Source organism: Tenrec ecaudatus, chromosome X (assembly GCF_050624435.1).
Source record: "Tenrec ecaudatus isolate mTenEca1 chromosome X, mTenEca1.hap1, whole genome shotgun sequence".
Taxonomy (NCBI): Eukaryota; Metazoa; Chordata; class Mammalia; order Afrosoricida; family Tenrecidae; genus Tenrec; species Tenrec ecaudatus.
The window spans coordinates 49,238,575-49,263,631 of NC_134548.1; the positions used below are offsets into that span (position 1 = coordinate 49,238,575).

The window sequence follows — 25,057 nt, forward strand, 5'->3', positions numbered from 1 at the left end:
AGCATTCCCAATTGGAGGGAAGGGTGATAATGGTTTCAGAGATCTACTGTTGTATAATGGCACAACTTAGCAGCTTAAACATCAATCTATTGTTATTTCTCATAGTTCAGTGGGTTGACAAGGTTTAGTTGGGAAGTTTTGCTTAAGGTTGCTATGTGACTGCATAAATACAGTGATTGAAACTGGAGTCATTTGCAGCCTTGACTGTGCTTGACTTCTAAAATAGTTTCACTCTCTAGTCTATCGTCTTGATAGAGATACCGTAGATTGCTGGTAGGGTAGAGTTAGATGGAATAGGTGACCTGAAAGCTGACAGGTGGCCTCTTCACAGGATAGCTCCTGGGTAGTTGGACTTCTTACATGATAGTGACTCCAGATTCCAAGAGTGAGTGTCCCAAGAGACAAGTGCAATCTGCCAGTTTCTTAAGGGCTTCACCCTAACATTGAAACAGATTCATTTCCATCATAGTTTATTGGTCAAAGCTGTGATAGAGTCCTCTCAGATTAAAATGAAAGGCATAGAACTGACTTCTCTATGGAACACGTGTCAAAGAATTTGTAGTAATCTTTTATTAGCCTCAAAGTGCCTAGTGGAAATAAACTTGGCATAACAGAAACCAGAGTGGCTAGAATAGAGTGACACGGTCAGGAGATTGATAGGTGCATATCCTATAGGTACATTGGGCCATAATAAGAAATTAACTTTATTATTGCTCCTTCTAACTTACTTTCCATCACTTTTTCTCCCATGATTCTACAGTCAAGAAACCCTCACTGTAACCTGGAAACACATATCTGGAACTTGTATAGTAGCTATATGAGGCCGCTAAAATAGCACAGTACAAACATCCTGACTTCAAATATAACAGTGCTAGACTAAAAGTAACATGATGTTTTCAGATGAACGTTCATCCTTTCTATTGCAAAAGAACAATATAATTAGGTATCATATTAGGCCTGTTATAACATCCATGCCATATAAGATTGCATAGTTTTATCTTTTTATTTATATCTAAACATGAACTTATATGTAAATTAGTACTTTTAAAACTGTATTATGCTTATACTTTTCAAAGGAAAAATTTAATTAACCTGAGAAACATGTACGGATGCTATTCTTATGTTTAACTTGAGTGGCATAGAGTTCTACTAGTATCAAAGCATATGTGCTTAGTCACAGCTGGAGTTCTGGTTGGACTCATGGTTATGCATTGGGCTGCAAACCACGAGGTTTGCTGTTCAAAACCAACAGCCATTCCTTGGGCGAAAGATAGGACAATGACCAATAGAAGTGAGTTTGTGTCATTAAGTAATGCTTATGTCCCATATTTCTAATGATATAGGAGGCAAAAAAGAGAGAAGATTGAGTTTAAAGGGGAACAGGCAGTGTACAGGGAGACTATGGTGAGTCTATTGGCCTAATTCTCTTTTGAAAATAACTAATAAAGCTTCACCCTACTTGGTGTTGCTCCATTTACTTGCTAGGAAGAATCCACAGCACCTTAGAGATGTTTGTCTTCAATAGGGAAGTAAATAAAGCCTATCCTTTCTACTACAATGTTATTGTTTTCCTCTGTGCATCATAGCACCCTGACCGGTGTGAATGATGTCACTCAGTTCCTTCTGTTACCATCGTTTCCCATTGTAAAGCTCAAAGCACTAAGAAAGACAAATATCCCCATTTTTCTAATGAGGAAATCAAAATACAAAAGCATAAATAACATGCACAAAGTTGCACAGAAGTTTAAGAATAAAGTAAGTGTGTGTGTGTGTGTGTGTTTATCAGACATTGGTGGAATTCTGCAGCTCAGTAATACGAGGGAAAAAGCCTTTGAATTTCTCTCTTAGAATAGCTGCTTTGGGATCTAGATTCTGTAAACACAAAGAATCCAAGCTCGGACACTAAGCCTGAACTGGAAGCACTTTGATTGTTGTTCATAGCCCAGGAGACTGCTACCTCTGCTTATGAGCACCAGAGGTCTGCTGGAAATAGTGAAACTACCCTCTTCTTCACAAATCATGAATTCTCAAGGGTACATTCTTCATCCAACTATACCATTTAAATTAGAAAATGAGAGGTGTTCTTTAGAAGGAATCTAAGCAATACTATAATGTACAAAGAAGAAAGCTACAAATTGCCCTAAGTTGCACCATCCAGGTTTAAAAAACCCAACAGATGTAACATTTGGTGTGTGCCAGTACAGTTTCTTTACAGGAAGATGGTTGGCGGAGTGGCTTGGTGGTAGACACGGTGAATAAACAATCAGATGGTGGAGAAAAAGAAGGAAAAGCTTAATTTTGGTGTAGAATGATTCCTTGCTGTGAAAGATGTAAGTAGAGTTACCCTCTTTACATGTCTTCTCACCTTCTGATTTTGTTGACTATGTAAAAAGATTTCTAATATTTTCTATAATTTAATATATATTTCTTTATAATATTTACTGTAATATTCAGTATTAAAACAACAATTCCTTCTATTATGTATACTTAAATCATTACTTAGATATATTTAATATATTTTAAATTTCATCAAGGCTTGTTTCTTCTGAAGTTGTTAATTTAGAGTCACCATTTGGTGACACCTAAAGTTGAACACTGCTATAGCAATCATTTAAATTATGTGCTCTTTGACTGAAGGTGACTTGAAATTAGATGTCACAGTTTGAAGAGTGGAGAAAATGGCAAAGTGTAAATAAAACCATTTCCGCAAAAATTTGGAAGGGAGATCAAGTCGTTACCAATACTGATATTCTAAGAGGAACTGTTTTAAAGCATCTTAGTGATTGCTGGTTTTTACTTGCAATATGATGACATTCAGCAAGAACATGGTTCTGGGGATTGTAAAGCTGAAGATTTCTTGCCATCAGATTCATTCCATCAGCTAGAAATGAGAATTCCATCATTGTCATTTTTTCCATTTTAGTTGATATTGAGGGATGGAGAACTGTTGATTCAATGATTTCTACTATCTTTACCCCAAATTTTCTCAAATGTATCTTCACATTATTAATATGTATTAATAATTATATATTAGATGTTCAATAAATGTTGATTGATTGAAGAGAATATAGATGCTTAATTAGTAGTAATTAATTTTGTAAATATAAATATATTACATTATAGCATTCTTATGACAGAATATTGTACATCAATATGTACATATTTTATATGTACATATATGTGTATAAATATATGTACATATTTTATATGTACATATATGTGTATAAATATATAAACAGAGAGATAACAGAAACTATTGCTCCTACTTTAAACAGGTTTTTACAAAGCATAGAGTAAACAGGAAAGTGGGAAGGATACAAGATTTGGGAATGAGCCCCTGATATAACAGTAGTGAATTGTGCAAAGTTTTTACAGAATAAGATGATCTTAAGATAGATGTGGAGAGTACAAATTAGTTGGAGTGGGTTAGGCAGGCCAGCTGTGTTTTGGGACTAACAAAGAAATGAGAGAATATTGCTTCTCGGACTTTTGGCTAAGATTAAGTATAGAAATGAGAGAGGAGTCCCCCATTTAGGAGACAATAAGATTTTTTTTGGTGAACTCTTGCTATCCAAAGACATGAGTTTATGTTTAGCCTCAATCACTTATAAAATTTGTGATTAATATTTAAATCTTGATGTCCTAACATGCTAAGTCATTTGAGTCTCACAAATTGGGAAGTCCAAATAAGGTGCCATGGGTATGAAAGCACTTTGTAGATTCTAGATGACCATAGCAAAGTACTGAAATCATTGTTATAATTTCCTAGACATGATAAAAACTGCTAACACTTGTCTATCTGTCAAGAATTCATTTTTCTCAAGGAAAATATGCTACACAATACCTCTTTAAAGTGTTAAAGAGCAAGATGTCCCTTTGAAGACTATGGTGTGCCTGATCCAAGCGATGACATTTTTCATTGCCTCATGTACATGCGAACGCTAGGGAAGGCCTAAAGGAGATGGCACAAGGATAATGCATTTGAGCTACAGTGTTTGCAATGGACACTGAATATACAATGGACTGCCAGAAGGACAAATAAACCTACCTTAGAAGAAGTAAAATCTTAAAAATGAAAATGGTGAGATTTTGTGTCACATACTTTGGGCATGTTATCATATTTGGATTTCACATTTGTTACAGTGGAGGGTCATCAAAAAACATGAAGATCAAGGAGATGGGTTGACACAGTACTGAAATAATGGACGAAAACATAAGAACGATTGTGAAGATAGCACAAGACAAGGCAATGTTTCATTCTGTTGTGACCTTATGGTCACTATGCATTAGAACCAACTTGATGTCACTTAATAATAGCAGAAGCCAAGATAAAAGCAGGAGTTTAGTAAAAAACAGACTTGGGATCCATGGTCTAAACTATTCTGTGGTGTGCCACTACTGATGGTGTGTTAAAATGGGCTTATTCATTTTAATTCATCTTGTGCTTCCTGGAAATTCCTCAATACTCCATGCTGTTCACACTCTTATCCTGTCACATGGTATCTCTCATTAATTTTTGGTGAACTGAGCCCCATTCCATTACATAACTTTCAGACTACTTCGCCATACCCCCATGATCATGTTGCATAGATTGAAAAAAGATATTTCATCCTAATAGAAATAAAAAAATAATCAGGAATGCCAATATTAATCTCTGATAGATGAGAATTTTAAAAATTGCAGCATGAGAGACAAAGCCAGGCAATATATAATGAATAGTAGGACAATTGAACAAGGTGATATAATTATGATAAATATTTATGGATCTCATGAAAAGCCTTCAAAATCAAGGTATTGTTGATCAAATTCTTATAAAATTGAAAAGAAAAATAGACAATACAGTAAGTCAAGTAGGACCCTTGACTATACCACTCTAATAAGGTGACCAGACGTCCCGCTTTTGGTGCGACAGTCCCGATTTTTAACAATTTTTCCCGTGTCCTGCCGCATTTTTAAAAAGTCCCGATTTTTGGAAAGAATGCACGACAAGCTAGGGTATACGGTTTTCAGCTGCCATGTGGCTATTTCGCCAGGATATGAGTTTTATTAATGGTGTCCTGCTGGTGTCCCACTGTACCAATGTTAAAATCTGGTCACCTTAAGAGGAAGGATATAACACTGGGAAAGTAACCCAATAAAAACATAGAATAACTAAACAACAAAAACAATCAACCTAACTTCCTAAACATATACAAAACAGGCCATTCAACAGCAGCACAATATACATTCTTTTCCAGTGTGCATGAAACATTCTCTAGAATAGACCATATGTTAGGTCATAAAGCAAGCCTTATAAATTCAAAATATGATATTAAAAACCATTTTCAGGGGATTAAAAAACATTTTTAGACCACAACACTATAAAATTAGAAATCAACAATAAAGTTAAATGGGGAAAAATCAAATACATGGACATTGAACTGCACACTGCTTAAAAATGACTGGAAAACTGAATAAATAATGAGTCAAGTTTAATCATTCATTGAAACAAATTAGAACAAAAATATAATATACTCAAACCTATGGGACAGGGTAAAAGTGATCCTCGGGGGAAATTTTATAGCAATAAATGTTCACATAAAAAAGAACAGTGGACAAAAATCAATGCCTTAATGAAACATCTTCAACAATTAGATCAAGGGCATAAAAACAAACTTTCAGTCACCAGAAGAAAAGAAGTAATAAAAACTGGAGCAGAAATAAATGAATCAGAACACAGAAAAAACAATAGGAAAAAATCAACAAAACAAGAAGTTAGTTTTATTTTAAGGAGTAACAAAGTAAACCACTGGCAAATTTAACAAAGGAAAAGGATAAGGACTAGAATAAGAAGCTTTCTCACCACAATAAATGCTGTATACACAAAGCAAATGGCCACCATTTCACTCAATGGGAAGAAACTGACAGCAATCCCCCTGTGAAAGGGAACTAAACAAGGATTTCTTTTATTACCACTCTTATTCGGTATTGTATTGAAAGTCATGGTCAGAGCTATTAGACAACAAAAAGCAATCAAAGGCATCCAAAGTGGCAAGGAAGTAAAACTCTATTTATTGGATGACATGATTCTATAAATATAAAACATCAAGGATTTGACAAGAATAATGTTAGAAATAATTGAAAGATTTTTCAATGTGATGTGGTACAAGATCAACATACAAAAGTCAAACAGATTACTGTATATGAAAGAAGAATGCTCCAAACATAACAAAATGTTTTTAAATAATGTCACATGCAACAGCCACACAAAAATGAATATGCTTCGGCATTAACTTAACTATAGAAATGGAGTACTTGTACCAATAAAACTATAAAATACTAGTACAAGGGACTCAAAGAGACTGACATAATTGGAAAATGTTCAATGCTCATAGATAGGAACATTCGATATTGTGAAAATATCAATACTAATGACTCAAAGAAATCTATAAATATAACATCATTCCAATCCAGATCTCAACACCATTCTTTAAGGAAATGGGAAAAAAGTAATCATCCAGTTTATAAGGAGATAAAAGAGAGTCAGGACAAAGTATACCTTAAAAAGAAGGAAGAGGCCTCCCACTCCCTGACCTTAAAATGCACAGCCATGATGTTAACAATAATTAAGTACTGGCATGATAGACCAATTGAGCAGAATAGAGAAGTCGGTAGCAAATCCATGCACCTACAATCATTTTAAACAAAGGGACAAAATACATTAAATAGGGAAAAGATAATCTCTTCACCAATGGTGCTGGCAAAACTTGATTTTCATATGCCAAAAGAAACAGGACCCATACCTCACTCTATACTAAACAAACTCAAGATGAATTAAAAACCTAAATGTAAATCCTTGAATTATAAAGACCATCAATAAAATAAAGACAAACTTAGAGGTGCCTTAATATTAGCATAATACCAAACATAACAAAAGTACATATACAGCAGAAGACAGAATAAACTCCTGGGACTTTCTAAAAATAAAGCACTTATGTAAAAAAATTTCATCAAATCCATGAGAAGAGAACTCACAGAATGGGGAAAATTTTGATAATGATACATCAGACAAGGACTGAACTAAAAAACCTTTAGAAAACAGCAACACCTCAACAAGAAAAATGATGAATAATCCAATTAAAAAATAGATAGATGACATAGACAGTTCATCAAAGAAGACACTATGTGGCCAACAGAGAAATGGTTGCTATTACTAGTCATTGGAAATATGTAAATGAAAACAATGAGTTATCACCTCATACCAGCATTGATAGCAAAATTAAAAAAAAATAACAGCAGAAAGTAGCAAGTGCTAGAGAGGGTGCAGGAGATTGGAGCCTTCATACTGCTGATGAACCTGTAAAAATGGGCAACCACTGTGGCAATTGGCAAGGTGATACTTTAAACACCTGGGAATAGAAATTCTATATGAGTCAGCAATCTCCTTGCTGGGTACTTACTCTAAAGAAGAGTCGCAATAGGAACAGACAGACATATGCAAGCCTCTGTTCATTGAAACATTGCTCACAAGCAAGAAGATGGAAACAATCCAAATGTCCACCAGTGGAAGAATGGATAAATAAACTTTGGTACTGCCCACAGTAGAATACCCTGCATTGCCAAAGAATAGTGAGGAAACTGAAGAACCTCATGGCATAGTTGAACCTTACTATACTGAGTGCAATTAGACAATCACAAAAGGACAAATATTATATTTCCCATTCCTTCCACTATAATTTTCCATTGTTATAAAGGAAAAAAAACAAGACAAATTATTTTTATAAAAACAGAAAAATACTTTGATGATTATGGGGTGCTGCTGGGGTGAGGAGGGAGGAGAATATAGAAGGGAGTTAAAAAATAGATTAGAAGGTGTTAACTTGGATGAAGAAGAAGACAGTATTCCACGCAATGGAGAAAAGAAATCAAAGAGGCAGCAAATCAAGCTATTAGGGAGTTTGATAAGACGTTTAAGTTGTTGAAGTCAGAATTGATGACCTGATGTTACATCCTCACCTAACTTAACAATTAAAAAAAGCTTTTAAAAAACAGCATAATATTTTGCTGTATTGGTCTGGGTACTTTAGAGAAACAAATCTACAGAAACTCATGTATAAGAGAGAGTTTTATATAAAGGTTAAGTGTACATTAAGAAAACATCCCAACCCAGTGCTGCCCAAGCCCACAAGTCCAACCTTAACCCATACGTACCAATCCACAAAGTTCTCCTCCATCTCACAAAACACACACTATGATGCCGACTGTAGGAGGAAAGCCGAGTCAGTGAATATGTAAGCATCTCAACGCTGGCAGGGGTTTCCACATGGATGCTCCAGCATCCAGGGCTGCATCAGGGTAGATCCATGCAGCTTCTCCTTTGGAATGTCTTGCAGGAAGTGAGACTTGCCAGCTGAAGCGGGGAACTGGTTAAGGCAGTTGCACCCTGGGCCGACCATCACAAAGCAAAAGACCCAAGAACTCGAAAGGTGAGGCTCATGGAGCCATTTATCTCTCCACCCTTCAACTAACCCCACATGTGTTTATTGGCCAGGTTGGCACAATAAATTTTAACTATCTCAATTGCCCTACCCCAAGTATAATTTAAAACTAACTGTGTAACTCATTAGTCACTGTCAGATTTATCTAGATATGTTTGGTTGTTTATACTGAGATTATGTTTAAACATTGAAGTAAAAACTTATGTTCTAAAGAAAAACCTTGGAGGCCTAAAATCAGCTCATTTCATCGCCTAAAATTCTGCTCTAAATTCAGAAGCATACCCTTAATAAGGAATGATTTTCAACAAATTATTACATGATGAATATCTGCCTGTATTCTTTGAGGAACACAAATGAGCACATTGGTTTTAGAATAATTTAATAGACCTTTTCAGAATGATCACTATATAAATGTGTTTCACTTGCTGTAAAGTAAATTATGAATATCCACATTTGAAAATCTCTCCAAAGATGATAAAACAAATAAATGGAATGTAGGTGAGGGCAGTAGAAGTTCATTAAGTTCCCCTCAGATAGGCCAGAATGGTGGAGCCAGAGAGCAGAATGCGGTATGTGTGAGGTGGGCAACTGTTTGCAGAAGCAATGAAAGGATTTGTCAAACCCTTGTGTACTTTGGACCTTGATCCAGGCTTCCATGAATTAACAGTGCTGAACTGGGAGAGTAGAAAAGTGTATGTTAAGAGGCTGTAGAATGCCAATACTTATGGAGTGTTGTACTCTAGGACATGCTGAGTTTCTGTACATCAGGAGGGTTTGGGCTAGGCAAATGCAATTATAATGTGAATATTTGATTTCTCACTATTTCCACTCTAATTCAGTTGCTGTTCTGCACTACCAAGAGGGACAGTTTAGCCCTTGTGATACCTTTTCAGAGCTTCACTGAACTAGCCTTATAGATAGATACTACAGTTTCCCCTCTCTGCTTTTATTGTGTTTGTTGTCTACTGTATTTTCAATTGGATTTCAATGTTGTCAAAAGACAGAAGGGTTATGCCAGATGTTATATCATCCTTGATAACACCACTTAGAGCAGCAGCAAGTAGACAACATAGATGAGCAGTCTATGTTCATTCACATGATTCTTCTTCATTGGGGCTTAGACAATGAGTGTGGGCTTTGTCCACTGGGAAGTAAGCTAAGATCTATGGAATCTTTGTTTAGTTTCTTGAGATAGCTCGAGTTTGTAAATATAAGGGGCTTCAAAAAGTTCGTGTAAAGTGGAATTAAAAGATGGTGCAATTTTCCTATGAATTTTTCAAAATCCCCTCCTAATTATCAGTATGAACTACTCTCAATCCAAAGTCACGCTTCCTTTTAACATCCAATGAACACAAAACAGTTAAGCCTGCAAGTCTACAGGAGTTGTATGCTCTCTTTGGGCTTTAGTTTCAAATTTCATACTGATCAGAGTTCTGAGACAGAAAACATCTACTTTCCAATATTTCAAAATATACCAAACTAGTATTTTCTTCAGCTTCTTCAAAGTAAGAGCCCCAAACAAACAAAATGTGTGTACGTATGCACATGAACTAGATGAAAGAGGAAGAGACATCATCATGGTGAAAGAGGAAGGGCGTAAGTCAAAATCTGCCAAGCTTCCTCAAGAATCTGTTGTTATTGTCTCATTTCTTAACTAGGGAATATTCTCTAAAAGGGGACATTCTCTGCAAGTCTTTCCAAGGCATGTCAACAGCAGCCTTCTAAACTATACTAGCAAAAATTAGGAGGATTGTTTGTAAAGATGAAAAATCTCAGTAGATACTTGACAATGATTGTTAAGTACAAATGTCTGCATCACTGACTTTAGAAGTGAGGAAATAACCCTCTAGATTTGAGCTTAACTGATCATTTTTCCCACTGATAATTAAATCCCAATATAGCTTGATATCATATCATTTATTCATGAACAAGGCTTTGGAAAACCACATTTTTACAACATAACATAGATCTACAGTAGCAATAAAAGTAAGTGCCGTTAGGTAAATACAAGCCTTTACAACATATCTGAATCTGACAGAATAGAAGTTTGTTCACCACAGCAGACCTGGCTTTTACAGATAACTGTTATAACAGTAGGAGCTGTGGTGGCATAGTGAGTTACTCATTGGGCAGCTAACCACCAGCTGCTCCATGGGAGAAAGGTGAGGCTTTCTATTTCTGCAAAGAGTTATAGGCTTAGAAACCCACAGGGGCAGTTCTACCCTGTCCTATATGGTTGTTGGGAGCCAAAATTGACTTCATGGCAGTGAGTTGTATCAGCAGACCATTTCTTTTGCAGCTACCAGAGAATTGGTGATCCTAGGAGCCATTCTCTTTTGAGAAAACACATTCTTTGGGCAGCTAGCTTATCATGAAATACTGTATACTTCCCCATTTCTGGGTAGTTTCATTTAATCAGTTTCCATTTTAACCAACATTTTTTATGTTCTTAGGCCAGTGTTCCTGAGACATAAAGCTATCTTCTGTTAAAGACCATGCAATAAATTTAAAATGCAGATAATTTTTAATCAATCAACTTGGCCAGGCTATGTTCCTCAGTTGTTAGGCCAAACGCAAGTCTAATCATTGTGATGGAATTAAATAAATTAGCCTTAGGTAGAGCAGATTTTCTCCCATAATGACATGTCATGTCATGCCATTTCATGTCAATACCTTCTATGCAATAAAATGTAAAACAATCATGTTCCACAGAATGATATAAAATAACATAATCTATAAGTTAATTGAGATCATACCAGTGTAGGGTGGATCCTAATACTAATCATTTTGGGGTTATAGGGAGAAAATAGTAGGCACAGTAATCATGCAAAGAAATTCATGCAATATGTGAAGGCCTGTCAAGGAATGGCAAGGAATCAACAAAAGCTTGGGGCTACTGATGAGGAAAGTTAGACTTGGTGGAGACACTGATTGGACAGTGAGCTTCCATAACTGTGAGAAAATAAATTTTCATTCTTTAAAGTCACTCATTTGGGTTATTTATGCCACAACTCTGCAAAGTAAATAAGATACATTGCAAGAGGCTAATTTGAGTAGCAAGGTATGAAATATGGAAAGTAACCATATTTTATGCTTTTAAGCTTTTGACTAAAAATGCACATAGACTCACTTAAGAAGTGGGGACCGATATATATTTAACAAGCCAGTCATTGTTTGAATTGGGGAAGCGCAGTTACAAAAGAAAGCAGCAGAGAGTGATATCCAGACGTACTAAACCCTGATTACCATCACAGAGGAGATAAATTGCTCAGTTATATTCTCTGGTGTATATGTAATAGGAGATATAATATCAGAGTTCTTGTCAGTAATTCTGTAAATGGATGTAGATATCCAAGGTGAATTTTACAGGTTAAAACTGAGAAAAATGATAACCCGTCCAAGACATGATAGTGGTGATAGTGGACAACAGTATTTATTTAGAGGAGAAAGCCACATCCATAAAGTCTTTATTATAGATCTTTTTTAGATATCACCACAGATATGTCAAATTAGTACCTTTATTAATATTCCAAAAACTTTGGTCTCATAATTACTGAGAATTAACATTACTGGTAGGTTAGTATATGTAACATATGCCAATCAGTCAGTTACTATCAAAATGATTCTGACTATGGTGATCTATGTGTGTCAGAGTGGAATTGTGTTTGATAGAGTTTTTAATAGCTATTTTTTTAGTAGATCTTTAGGCTATTCTTCTGAAGCTCCTTTGGGTAGACTAGAACCTCCAACCTTTGGGTTAGTAGCTGAGTCAACTCTGCATTACCCAGGGACTCCACTTAACACATGCAATGTTGCTGCTAGGTGCCATTGAGTAGGTTCTGACTCATAGTGACCCTATGAACAACAGAACAACAAAAACTGCCTTGTCTTGTGTCATCCTAACAAATGTTATATTTGAGCCTATTGTTTTAGCCACCATGTCAATCCTTGTTAAGAATCTTCCTCTTTTCTGATGATCTTCTACTTTACTAAGCATGATGTCCTTTTCCAGGGACTGGTCTCTCCAGATAACATGTCCATATTTTATGACACAAAGTCTTCACCATCCTTTGACCTAAAGAATATATTGCATCATGCTTTATTCTAAAGAGAATTCTGGTTGTACTTCTTCCAAGTTAGATTTATTTTTTTCTTATGACAATCAGTTCACAGTACTTTCAAAATTCTTCACCAATACCACAATGCAAATATATAAATTTTTCTTCTTTTGTGTTCTTTTTTCATCATACAACTTTCACATGCATATGAGGTCATAACATGACTTGGATTAGAGCACCTTAATCCACAAAGTTACATCCATGCTCTTTAACACCTTAAAAAGTCCTTTGCAGCAGATTTGCCTAATACAATACAAAATGTGGTTTCTAGACTGATTCTTCCATAAGCATTGATTGCGGATCTAAGAAAAATGAAATCATTGACGATTTCAATCTTTTCTCAACTTATCATGAGGTGATGATTGGTCTCATTGTGAAGAGTACAATTTTCTTTACATTGAATTTTGATCTTTATTGAAAGCTGCTATACTTGATCTTCATCAGCAAGTGCTTCCAGTCCTCCTCATTTTCAGCAGGCAAGGTTGCCTCATTTATATATTCCAGATTGTTAGTAAACATTATGCTGTGTTATTTTTCTCAGCATACAGATTGAATAGCATGGTGAAAGGATACAACCTTCATGCACACCTTTATGCACACCTTGATGCACATGATTTTAAACCATGCACTATTTCCTTGTTCTCTTTGTATTCTATGCACAGGCTGTACATGAGCACAGTGAAGAGTTTTGGAATTCACATTCTTCTCAATGTTATCCAAACTTTGTTTTGATCCATATAGTCTAATGTCTTTGCATAGTCAATAATACACAAAGAAACACCTTTCTGGTATTCTCTATTTTCAGCCAAGGTCCATTTGATATAAGTAGTGATATATCTTGTGCCACATCCTCTTCTGAATCTGGCTGGAATTTATGGCATCTCCCTATCAATATATTGTGGCAACTATATTGAATTTCCATATGCAATACAATATTCATATGCATATTTTATACCATGATTGTGTTGAATACATGTTAAAGTACACTGGTGCTTACCACTTTCTCCACCAGAGGTCAGAAAAGAGTAATACAGAAATCGATAATCTAAATCAAGAGAATATTTTAGAGTAGATTTTCTCTAGATAGGATTATGGAAGGGTTTAAAATGTCCTTTTCTTTACCTATGCCTTCTAATAATTTTTTTATTTTTATAACCAGAGTGATTAAATTTTGTAGTAACTAAGAAATAATGACATCTATTATAATTTAAAATGTTATGAAGAATATTTTTAGTATATGTATTAATTTGTTTCAGTCAAGGACACTATTACTTGTATTTTCTCAGGTACACATTAATTATATGAAATAATCTAAAAACAGCAATTTGGTGACCACATTAAAAATAAAACATATGGAATAATGTTTCTAAAATTGGTGACTGTGAGTAATCTAATGTTCTGGAAAATCAGCCTTTGTAAGTTTTACATGTCAGACAAGGAAGTCACAAGAAATAAGTCAATGAGACCTACATTAAAAAGCAAGGAACCCAACAAAGGACATTTGTATGAACTGCTGATTTACACCCTATAAATCACAGCCTTACCATGTTTAACTTTTATTGCTAATCCATGAGTTTTTTTTAATCCCTGCTAGATACATGTGGAAGCCAACGAAAAGACAAAATTGTAAAGTAAATCAAAGAATTTCTTTATATAACAGGAAACATTTTACCAATATTATACCAATGTAGGCAGATTGCTAATTTATTTGCTGTTTGGCCTTCTTGGTATCATTCCCCACAAATAACATTACCAATTGCTGTAGAGTCTAGACTATGCCTACATGTGTGACCCTAGTGTTTTCAATAGCTGACATTTTCAGAAATCTCCAGGTCTTTCTTCAAAGGTGCCTTTGCGTAGAATTGAACTTCTAGCCTTTGGGATTGGCAGCCAAGCATGTTGTGTAATCACCACCAAGGAACCCCCACAAATAATATAAGGGTGTCAAAATGCCTATGTAAATCAAATTGGAGATGGTTGCACAACAGAATTGGTATAATTGGCTTTATTAAATGTCTTAAGTTAAAAATATTGAATAGGCAAATGTTCATCTGTATTTCTACATAAAAAAACGCAAAAAAACTTTGCACATTGTTAGTCTCTTCTGCCTTCTAAGAAGATGATTTCTTTTTTAATATTTACTTTAATTCATCATTAATTGGGATTTAATGCATATAAAACATATTTCCACAGTTCAATCACATCAAGCAGTATTATACAATTGTTTCCACAGGTTCCAAACATTCTTTTTCTTCCTGGACTCATTGACATCATCTCCCTTTACACTCCACAACTGTACCACCACTACCCCCTGAAACTGTTATTCTACTTGCTGTCCCTCTAGGTCTATCAATCCTTGGTTTCATAGACCAAAACACAGAAAAATTTATAACACAACTTCAAGAGGTTGACTTCCAATGACATAACTTACCTCTGAGATAAACCCCAACATGAACAAACAAACAAAAATATTTAAAATGTCAAAAACCAGATCAGATCCAGCATGCATCTGAGGGGGATCAATTGACAAAGTTTTTACTGCTCAAGTCAGGTTTATCCCTTTGAACTCCTTTGAACTTCTGTACTCATCTCTCCAATGCACTCTGTTTAGTAATCACTTTCCTCCCATTCCTCAATTATGGAAAGAGGGAGATCGCTGGAGGCTTATTGGCTATGTCGTTCCCACAAATGTATCTTGGGCTCCCACTGTCGTCCACAACTTTCTGCAAAGCAGATTCTCACAAGTTAGGCTCTGATATGATTCCCTCCTTCGCCTTTGATTTACAATCTTTTGGTTACTGATGATAGTGTGCTTCTACCATGTGGATTTAGCATCTCACTTAGATGGCTGCTTGTTTGGAAGCAAGCCTTTAAGACCGCAGACGTTACTTTATCTGATAGATGGGCACCGTCATTTTGCTATAGTATCTCTATCTTCTGTGTTCCCTTCCTTAGGGTGAGTGTTGAGTAGAGCCATGATGTAAGAACTAATAGTTCTTAATTTGGAGCTAGGATTTAATGCTAGCCCCAAACCCACTCCTGGACCCATTTTCTGTTGTTTTTTATCTGCCGTTGGCTCCCATTCAAAACCCCCCTGTTAATTTATGGTATAGTCTTACTGATAATCTCCATGGGGCATAATGATCTTTTGTTAATACTATCTTTGATTAACCCCTGGTAGTAATTTTTTAAAGCCCTGTTGAGAGGGGGATATTGGGCCAATGTAGGTTAACTCTATATCCCCATATCTTATTTTTTCACTTACAGAATCAACCCTTTCGTGGCTGGATGCTATTACACAAACAGTGGGCGTTAATTGTCAGGGAAATTTACAATAATAATCACTGAGAATGTTCATCACAGGTTTGCTGGAATAAGATATATTTTAATACTTCATATCTGGTATTGGTATAGCAAGATCATGTTTGTCTGCTTACCAACAGTCCAACAATCTTGGTACAGCTGACTTTCGCTTCCTCAGACATCATGTATTTTCCAACTTAAGTCTGCTATCTCATGGTTGTTTTGACTTGCATTTCCTGGATGGCTACTGAATGGGAGCATTTCCTCATGTGTTTGTTAGCCATTTGAATGTCATCCTTTGTGAATCATCTGTTCAGGTCTCTACCCACCTTCTCAAAGGGTTATTAGTTTCTTTCTTGTTGTATGCTTATAATATAATGTAGATTTCAGTAATTAGTCCTTTATTTGTTATTTCATTACTAAATATCTTTTCCCAATCTCTGGGCTCTCTTTTTACTGACCTATGAAGCCTTTCGGTGTACACACGTTTTCTATTTTTAATAAGTCCCACTCATCTATTTTGTCTTTCATGGATTGTTTCCTTTGTTATCTGATAGCCCATGTATTCCGTGCACTAGGTCACTTAGGTTTGTCCCAATTTTTTCATGGATGATCCTGATAGCTTTGGGTTTTTGGTCCACTTTGAGTTTGTTTTTGTGCATGAGGTGACATATTGATCTTGTTTCATTCTTTTGCAGTTTTTCCAGCACCATTTATTGAAGAGGGAATTTGCTTCCCATTTAATTATTTTGGGGGCTTTGTCAAAAATTAGTTGTCTGTGTGCGGATGTTTTTATTTCTGGGTTTTCTGTCCTGCATGGATCTCTCCTTATACCAATACCAGAATGTTTTAACAATTGTGACTGTACAGTAGGTTTGAGGTCAGGTAGTGAAATATCACCTACTTTGTTGTTCTTTTGGAGTTCTTTGCCTATCCTGGGCGTCTCCCTTCTCCATGTGAAGTTAGTAATCACCTTTTTCCATTTCTTTAAAGAATGAAGCTAGAATATGGGTCAGGATTGCATTTAATTTGTAGATTGGTTTAGATAAGATTGACTTTTTCACTATATGAGTCTTCTGCTCTCTGGACATGGAATATTCTTCCACTTACGTAGATTCCATTCAGTTTCTTGCAGTAATGATCTATAGTTTTCTTTGTACAGGTTTCCTTTTTATGGTTAGTTTATTCCTCAGTATTTCAGCGTTTGCATATTTATTGTGATGGTATTGTTTCCTTGAAGTCTAGTTCGATATTCTCATCACTGGTATATAGGAATATGACTAAAGGACAAACTTGTTGGATTAGTTTAGTCGATGGAAATGTTTTCAGTTTTCTCCATGAGTGTAATACTGTCTATTGGCTTTTCAAATATGGTCTTTATTGTCTAGAGGATTTCCCCATCTAATCCTATCTTTTTGAGAGCTTTTATTAGGAATGGGTATTGGAGATCTTCTAATGCTTTTTCTGCCTTAATTGATACGATCATATGATCATCCTTTTTATTGTTAATGTAGTGGATTACATTTTTTTTCCAAAAGTTGAACCATCCCTGCATCCATGTTTTGAATCCCACTTGGTCATGATGTCATGATATATCTATATATAGTTGGATTCTATCCGCCAAGATTTCATTGAAAATTTTTGCATCTATGTTCATGAGGGATATCCGTCTGTAGTTCTCTATTCTTGTGGGGTCTTAAACTTGTTTGGATATCAACGTTATGCTGGCTTCATAGAATGAATTTTGGAGTTTGCTGTCCCTTTTTATGTTCTGGAAGAGTTTGTGTAGGGTTTATGTAAGATTTTCTCTGAATATTTTGGTAGAATTCTGTGAAGCCATCTGGACTAGGGCTTTTTTCTAGTTGGGAATTTCTTGACGACCTTGTCTGTTTCCTCTTGTGATGTGGGTCTGTTGAAGTTCTTAATGTCCACATGCGTTAATTTGGGTAGAGAGTGTTTTTCTAAGTATTTGTCCAAGTCATCCAGATTATTGAATTTGTTAGAACACAATATTTCATAATAATGTGTTATTAATCTTTTTATTTCATTAGGGTCTGTTGTGACTTCCTCTGTTTCATCCCTAATATGCCATGTGCTACTTCATTTTATTTATTTTGCTAAGTTTGCTAGTGGTTTGTCAATTTTGTTGATCCTTTCAAAGAATCAACATTTTGCTTTGTTGATTTTTTTCATTTATCTTCTCTTTTCCAGTTCATTTATTTCTGCTCTGATTTTTATGTTGTCTATTTTCTGGTGGGAAATGTATGCTGTTGACTCTGTTCTAATTGTTAGAGGTGTTGTGTGAAGTGTTGAACATGATTCTCTCCTCTTTTTCATGTGAATTTTGTTATAAAGTGACCTCTGATACCACTTTTTTGTACCACATTTTGTGCTACCATTTTTATTAGTTTTGAAGAACTTCCTCATTTACTCTGTTATTTGGGTTATTACCCAGTTTTCGTTTTAGTAGTATGCTGTTGAGTCTCCAAGATTTTGTCCTTTTTAAAAATTTTTATTCTTCCTATTGCTGATTTCCAGCTTTATGGCACTGTGATCGGATAAAATGGCTTGAATATCTCTATGTGTTTGAATTTTCTCTGGCTTGTTTTATGGCCCAGCAGGTGGCCTATTTTAGAATAAGAGTCATGCACATTGTAGAAGAATGTGGGTTTTTTTTTCTCTCGCTGTTGGTTGTAGAGCTCTAGGAGGTCTAGGAGGTTCGATTGTGTTGTTCAGTTATTCTGTTCCTTTATTGAGTTTCTTACCTGTTGATCTATTTTTCTTCAAGAGTAGTGTCTTGAAATCACTTACTATTAATGTTGATCTCGTGATTTCTCTTTTCATCTATTTGAGGATTTTATTGATACATTTCCAGGGTCTTTCGGGTGCATATATGCTTATTATGGTTATGTGTTCTTGGTCTACTGATTCCTTTGGCATTATGTAATGTCCATTTTTGTCTCTTGTTATATCATGTACCTTGAAGTCTATTTTGTTGGAGATTAATATTTCCACCCTTGAAGTTTTTATTGCTATTAGCTTCATAAATTTTTTGCCATCCTTTAACTCTGAGTCTATTTTTGTCCATGAGTTTTAGATGTGTCTCTTGAAGGCAGCAGGATATTATTGTCTAATCCAGTCTGTTACTTTTGGTCTTTTGATTGGTGTGTTTAGTCCATTGACTGTGGGTGTAATTACATCTGAATGTAGATTAGCCACTGTCACCCCATTTTATTTGTGCTTGACATTTTCATTTCTTCCCTTTTATGGGATTGTGTGTGTGTGTGTGTGAGGAGCTTATTTGTGTCTTCATTTCTCTACTATATCTGTAATGTTTCAATGTGTTGGTTTCTGGGTGGTGTTGCATCCTGCAGGAGTCTCATGTTTAAGGGCTGCAGCTATTGGTTTATGCCCATAAAGAACTAGTTAGTTTTTTCATTGTTGTTTTATAATGCTGGTTTTGTTTTTACAAATTCTGTAAATATTTCCTTGTTTGAGAAAATTTTATTTCTCCTTCTAATTTGATGAATATCTTTGCTGGATACAGGATTCTTGGATTGCTGTTGTTGTCTTTGAACTTTCAGAATATGGTGCTCAAAATTCTTCTTTCCTGCATGGTCACTCCAGAGTGGTCTGAGCTTATTCTTATCTGTTTACCTTTATATATGACTGATTTTTCTCTCTCGAGCTCCTCTCCTGATTCTCTCCTATTCCTTCAAGTTGGATAACTTGAGTACTAATTGTGTTGATATATTTTGTGTGTGTGTGTGTGTGTGTGTGTGTGTGTGTGAAAGAGAGAGAGAGAGAAAGAGAGAGAGAGAGAGAGAAAGAGAGAGAGAGAGAGAGAGATCTATTTGGTCTCTCTGCTTCCTAGATGGTTATCATCTCCTCCTTTGTGATAATTAGTAAATTTTCTTTCACAATTTCCGTTACTAATTGCTGTAGACTTATTTGTTTCTTCCTGCCTAGGCACCCCAATAATTCAAGCATTGTTTTGATTCATGGTATCCCACATCATGCTCAGACTTTCTTCAGATTCTGTTGCTTTTTTGTTTGTCTCCTTTGCTGAATTATGCTTTGTTTTCTTTTTGTTTGCTGATTCCATTTTCCATTCTATTGGTCATGTCTTGCACTTTGTTTTTTATTTCTGCTACATTTTTCCTTAGTTCCTGAATTTCCTTTGGGTGTGAGGTATCTAGTAGCTCCATTATTTTCATCTCTTTTTAGGAATGAGCCCCTTATCTCTTGTAAGGGCCTAAGCATCATTTTTTTGAATTCTCTATCTGGAAGTTCAAGACTTTTTCTTCTGTGTATTTCCTTGGGTTTGAGTAATCTTCCGTTGTTGAATTTTGCTTCAATTTATTTATTTTTTCTGGTAGATGCTGATTGCTGTTGTTTGCACCACATAATTGTTGAGCAACAGATGATGTGTAGGTTTCTGTGTTGTGTCGTGGGGGGAGGTATTGGATTTTTAGATTAGAGGAGGATCAGATAAGAGCTAAAAATCATATGGTCTGCAGAATAGGAGGGAATTATAAGATAGGAGGAATAAGGCTTTAAGTGGTAATATTAATCATAGGAAGCCTTCCTGTTAAATATAGTAATTTTTGATGAGTTGGAACAGAGGGGTATAAGAGATATGCTGTTACTCAGTAGGTTATAAAAGTGTGTGTTACTAAGGTGGAGGAAGCGGGGTCTTTAGGTAATAGTGGTTGGAGTAGGTGAGGGGTAGTTTAAGAAATCTACCAGTTATGTATTGACCCTATATATTATTTAGGGAAAGTACAGCCCTATTTTATGGTGTTTATAATAAAACATCCTTCATTGTGGGTTCTGCCCAACTCATTATTATCTGCTCTTTGCATGTGATCCCAGGGGGGAAGTAGACTATTGGAGTGGGTGCCCAAGGAAGGGGGAGAGGGGAGACTTCTGATCAGTAGGCTAGGTGGTCCTGCTAAGGACCTAAGTCCCTTTGTCAGACACCTAGCTGGGGGAGAAGAAGACACTGAGAAACACAGAAATTCTGGGTTTCATGTCCATCTGGTTGAAAAAAGAGTTTAGTGATTTTCTTCCTCAAAAGAATATAGGAGCAAATTTAATATATTCTTGAAGGTCCCATATTGTTCAAGTGTGTTCCCGTCTTATTAGGACTGGACCCCTTTTGAGTTAGCTGGGAGTTTTTATCTGGCAATGATTAGAGCTGTGTCCATTCAGTAAGGGGAGGAGAGGGGGTCCAGTAAGAGAGAGTAATCATTTTGAAGGTTCTGTTCTGCTGACCGAAGTGAGCTTCAAGATCTAAGTCTCTTAGTGGTCCAGGAGAGTGTAGGACTGTGGTTTCCACTTGGTAGATGGTCTGGCTTAGGATATTCACCACACTGGCAAGTCTCAAAACTAGGGTAGAAGGGAGGAAGCTGTAATTCGCTGCTACACTGACTTTACTGAGGTAGCCGGAAGGGGGAGACAGCAGAATTTTCCATGGGTGAAAATAGGAGAGGGAGCTCTAAAATATTCCTGGAATGTTGAGATTCTAGAGGGCACATCTACATTCTCAGAACTGGCATCCTCACCTGTCAGTCTCTGGACTACCAAGGGGAATTCTAGGCAGGAAACTATCTCAGCACATCTTCCCAGAACTCGGGGATGATTTCTGTCTGTGGGAAGGTGTGTTTCTATGTTGCTCATATCCATCTAGTGAGACAAGTGATGGAGAAATGGGGCAAAAAAGACTGAAATTCAAAATCCCTCTCAGTTTTCCTAAGGGACTCAGGGTGCAATCCAATGAAGTAACTGTCTCTTCAGAGACCATCTGTAACTTTTAGATGAAGAGACAGGAGTTGGAAAAACAGAGTAGCAAAGAGGTGTAATGGGGTTCTGAGGATCAGTAATTTGTCAAGAGGCTGGGATTCACAGAGAAATGTGGCAAATGAGAACTCTCCAGTGGCGCAATAGTGTAGGGGTTATTATACTCAAAATGTCTAGTATTGGCTTCTAAATTGTTTGACTCTGAAATTTAAAACCACCCCTGTGCTCCAAACCTCAGTCAAATTTTCTGCACAGCAATGAATTGGATGGTTTGAAGAAAATAGAGACAACGTGACGAGTTTGAACTTGGGTTTCCATAAAGCAAAGGGAGTCCCAGGATAAGATATAAGAATGGGTATTGGTGTCAGTGGAAGTAGGAACTATGAGCCACAATGATTATGAGAATGGGAAACCCAGTACATTCACATAAATCTTAGGAAGATCAATGGTGCTCCAACACAAAAAAAATGAAATTTGGAACTTGAACTATTTTTTTATAGAAAATCTGGAAAGTAGGATAATCTTAACTGATATATGAAACACAATGACAAACTTTCAAAATAGACATAAATACTTTTTCAAATGTGAATCTATGGCAATGTTTATAAAATTGTATACAGGTTTGTTTGTTTTTATAAACCAAAGCAGTCTTAGATATTTAAAGGAAGTTATTTAATAAACCAACTCCCCCTGCTTTTTTTTCCTCTATCCATGTTGTCAGAAGTTTTACCAAATGGATTATATCATCTCATCAAGAACTTTCCTAAATAGGCTTGGAGTAGTCACCTAATTGCCCTTTGATAAAAGTGTCTAAAATACATGAGCATCATTCAGAGATTTTCTGAGCTAATGAGAGATTTTTAAGATGATCTGGATCTCAAATATAGCAATATTCACTGAATAGTCTTGAAATGCGTCAAAAGCTGTCCTAGGCTTACCTTTACATGGTGGATTAGACGCTCTACTTCATTCACTTTGTAGGTCTCCAATCCTAGCTCCTTGGATAATCTTAAAATACGATTCTGAGTTGGCCCAACATAGGATCCACCAAGGTCCACATATTTAACTTTTTGATTCTGTTTTGCAATGAAAAACAATTGAAACAAAAATTTTAAAATAAGCAAATGAACACATTTATATGTCACAGGTTATAGAGAAATGTCGAGGTGTATCCATGGAGAACCAAATTATCTTTCAACAATGTAAATCAACATTGAATTTAAAACTGGTGGCAGACTTTTCAACCCCATTATCCGCAATATAAGGATAAAATTTTAAAGTATTGGTATTAAGAGTTTCAGTCATGCATGCATGGGGTTATTCCAAACAAAGGGTGTTTAAGCGTGTCTCTACTTTCAGTGAATATCCCAGACACATTCTCTTGGTAATACATTTGTCTTAATCTTGTTAACCAAACCAAAATAAAGGCTTATGCCATTAAGTCAATTTTGACTCATATGGACTCTATACCACAATGTGGAATTGCCTCTGCAGAAATTTTTGATTTTGATAGGATCTCCCTGTGTACGATTTTGGGAGAGTTCTACTCAGCATTACATGAGACTGCAACGAGTCAGAATCTTCCACACAGGAAAAAGGTTGCTTTTGGTTTTGAGGGCATAAACAATGGCCCAAAGATAAGAGGACTAGGGCAAGTTTGGAGAACTCTATGGAATCACAAATAACTAAGGTATATGATTTATATCAGGGTCAATGGCAAAGTTTCCAGGCAGAGATACTTCTGATCTTCACAACTGGGGGAGATGTCCTCTCATATATCCTATGGTACATACCACTCCAGGCTGAAACCTACTTCCACTGTAGCATGTCTCTTGATGGGTTGTAACTGTAATTACAATTATAATTAGAAGCAGACTATGAATTACTTGAGCAAAGCCATCCTTTGGTGCTTACTATGCTTGATAAGAATTGATCACAAGGATCAATCTAGAACACCCTCCCAGGGGGACGGATAACAGAAAAGTGGGTGAGGGGTGATGGAGGATGGTGTAAGATATCGAAAAAATAATCTATAACTTATCAGAGGTTTATGAGGGAGGGCGGGTGGAAGAGGGAGGGGAAAGAAATGGGGAGCTGATATTAGGGGCTCAAATGGAAAGAGAATGCTTTGAAAATGATGATGGTGGCAGATGTGCAAATATGCTTGACACATTGCAGGAATGTATGGATTATGATAAGAGATGTAAGAGCCCCCAATAAAAGTATTTAAAAGCAAACAAACAAAAAAAGCACTCAATGGACATTTGATGACGATAATTTTAACTGTGAAGGAAAGGACCTAAATAAGCAATGAGTAGTCTGCTAGACATGTATCAGCCAAAGTTATTTTAAGCTTTAAATTGAGATTTTATGTTTTTCTTCTCCCTGGGACTGAAACTACCCTCTTAGCATCAAATTTAATTGATACCACTCAAATTCTGAATGCCTGGAGATAGCGGATTTCTTTGCAGAGAAATCTGCTTTACTAGGGTTTATATTGGATATAATAGAAAATAATTAATTTTAGTCAATAGTGTCAAAATCAAAACAATTAACTAGCAATTGTAATAAAGTTACTAATAAAATTACTAAGACTTCATTTAAAAATTATGATGACACACTAGATAAATAGAAAAAAGGAAAATTAGACAGTTAAAATTTATTTAGTGCAATTGGTTAGAATGATAGTGTTGGTGTTAGAAAGGCCTTGAAGTTCAAAGTTAAGGATGGAAAATACAAATAATTTTGATATTTTTTCTTTGTATTATACATACCTATTAAATAATCTATACCCCCACACATACGACACACACACAAACACAACTCTATAGTGCCAAAGATCATGAGGTAAGATGAGAAAAGAGACAAAAAATTTTTAAAGGAGGATAACTGAGAGAGAGGCGATAGTTTTAAAGAAATTTTTACCATCTCAGTAAAATCTTTCAAGAAAAACAAAACAAACCCAAAACAACAAAATCAGCTTTAGTCTCACTTTCTTCACCCACCCTAGGTAATGTCTTACCCTAATGGTATAGGTCCTGCCTCCAACACGGTTGCGGGCTTCCAAAACCACCACATTCAAGCCAGACTCGTGGAGAAGTTTAGCTGCTGCCATACCTGAAAGAAAATACAACAGCATACAAATAAAATACCTTACAGGTCCTACTCCAAGTTACAGAGCTTAGGAATTTAAGAGAAATGACACAAACAAACATGCCCACACCTCTGCTTATTGCAGCACGATTCACAGTATCACAAAAGGTGGGGGAAACCGACTGTTGATAATCCCACTTTACGTTAAAGAAAATTGAAGTACAGAGAGACACTCAAGGGCACATATTGGAGAAGGTGGCAAAG

At 35.9% G+C, this 25,057-nt stretch overlaps 1 protein-coding gene across 1 annotated transcript in view; it reads right to left on the bottom strand.

The window, feature by feature from the left end:
• Positions 1-24,815, bottom strand: part of LOC142433996 (amine oxidase [flavin-containing] B) — a 75,346-nt gene extending 50,531 nt beyond the window's left edge. Inside the window, exons 1-2 of the mRNA XM_075538643.1 lie at positions 24,723-24,815; positions 22,639-22,776 (exon numbers count right to left, since the gene is read on the bottom strand). Coding sequence (XP_075394758.1) covers positions 22,639-22,776; positions 24,723-24,815 — 231 coding nt within the window. The remainder of the gene's footprint in view (positions 1-22,638; positions 22,777-24,722) is intronic.
• Between the last annotated feature and the right edge of the window lie 242 nt (positions 24,816-25,057).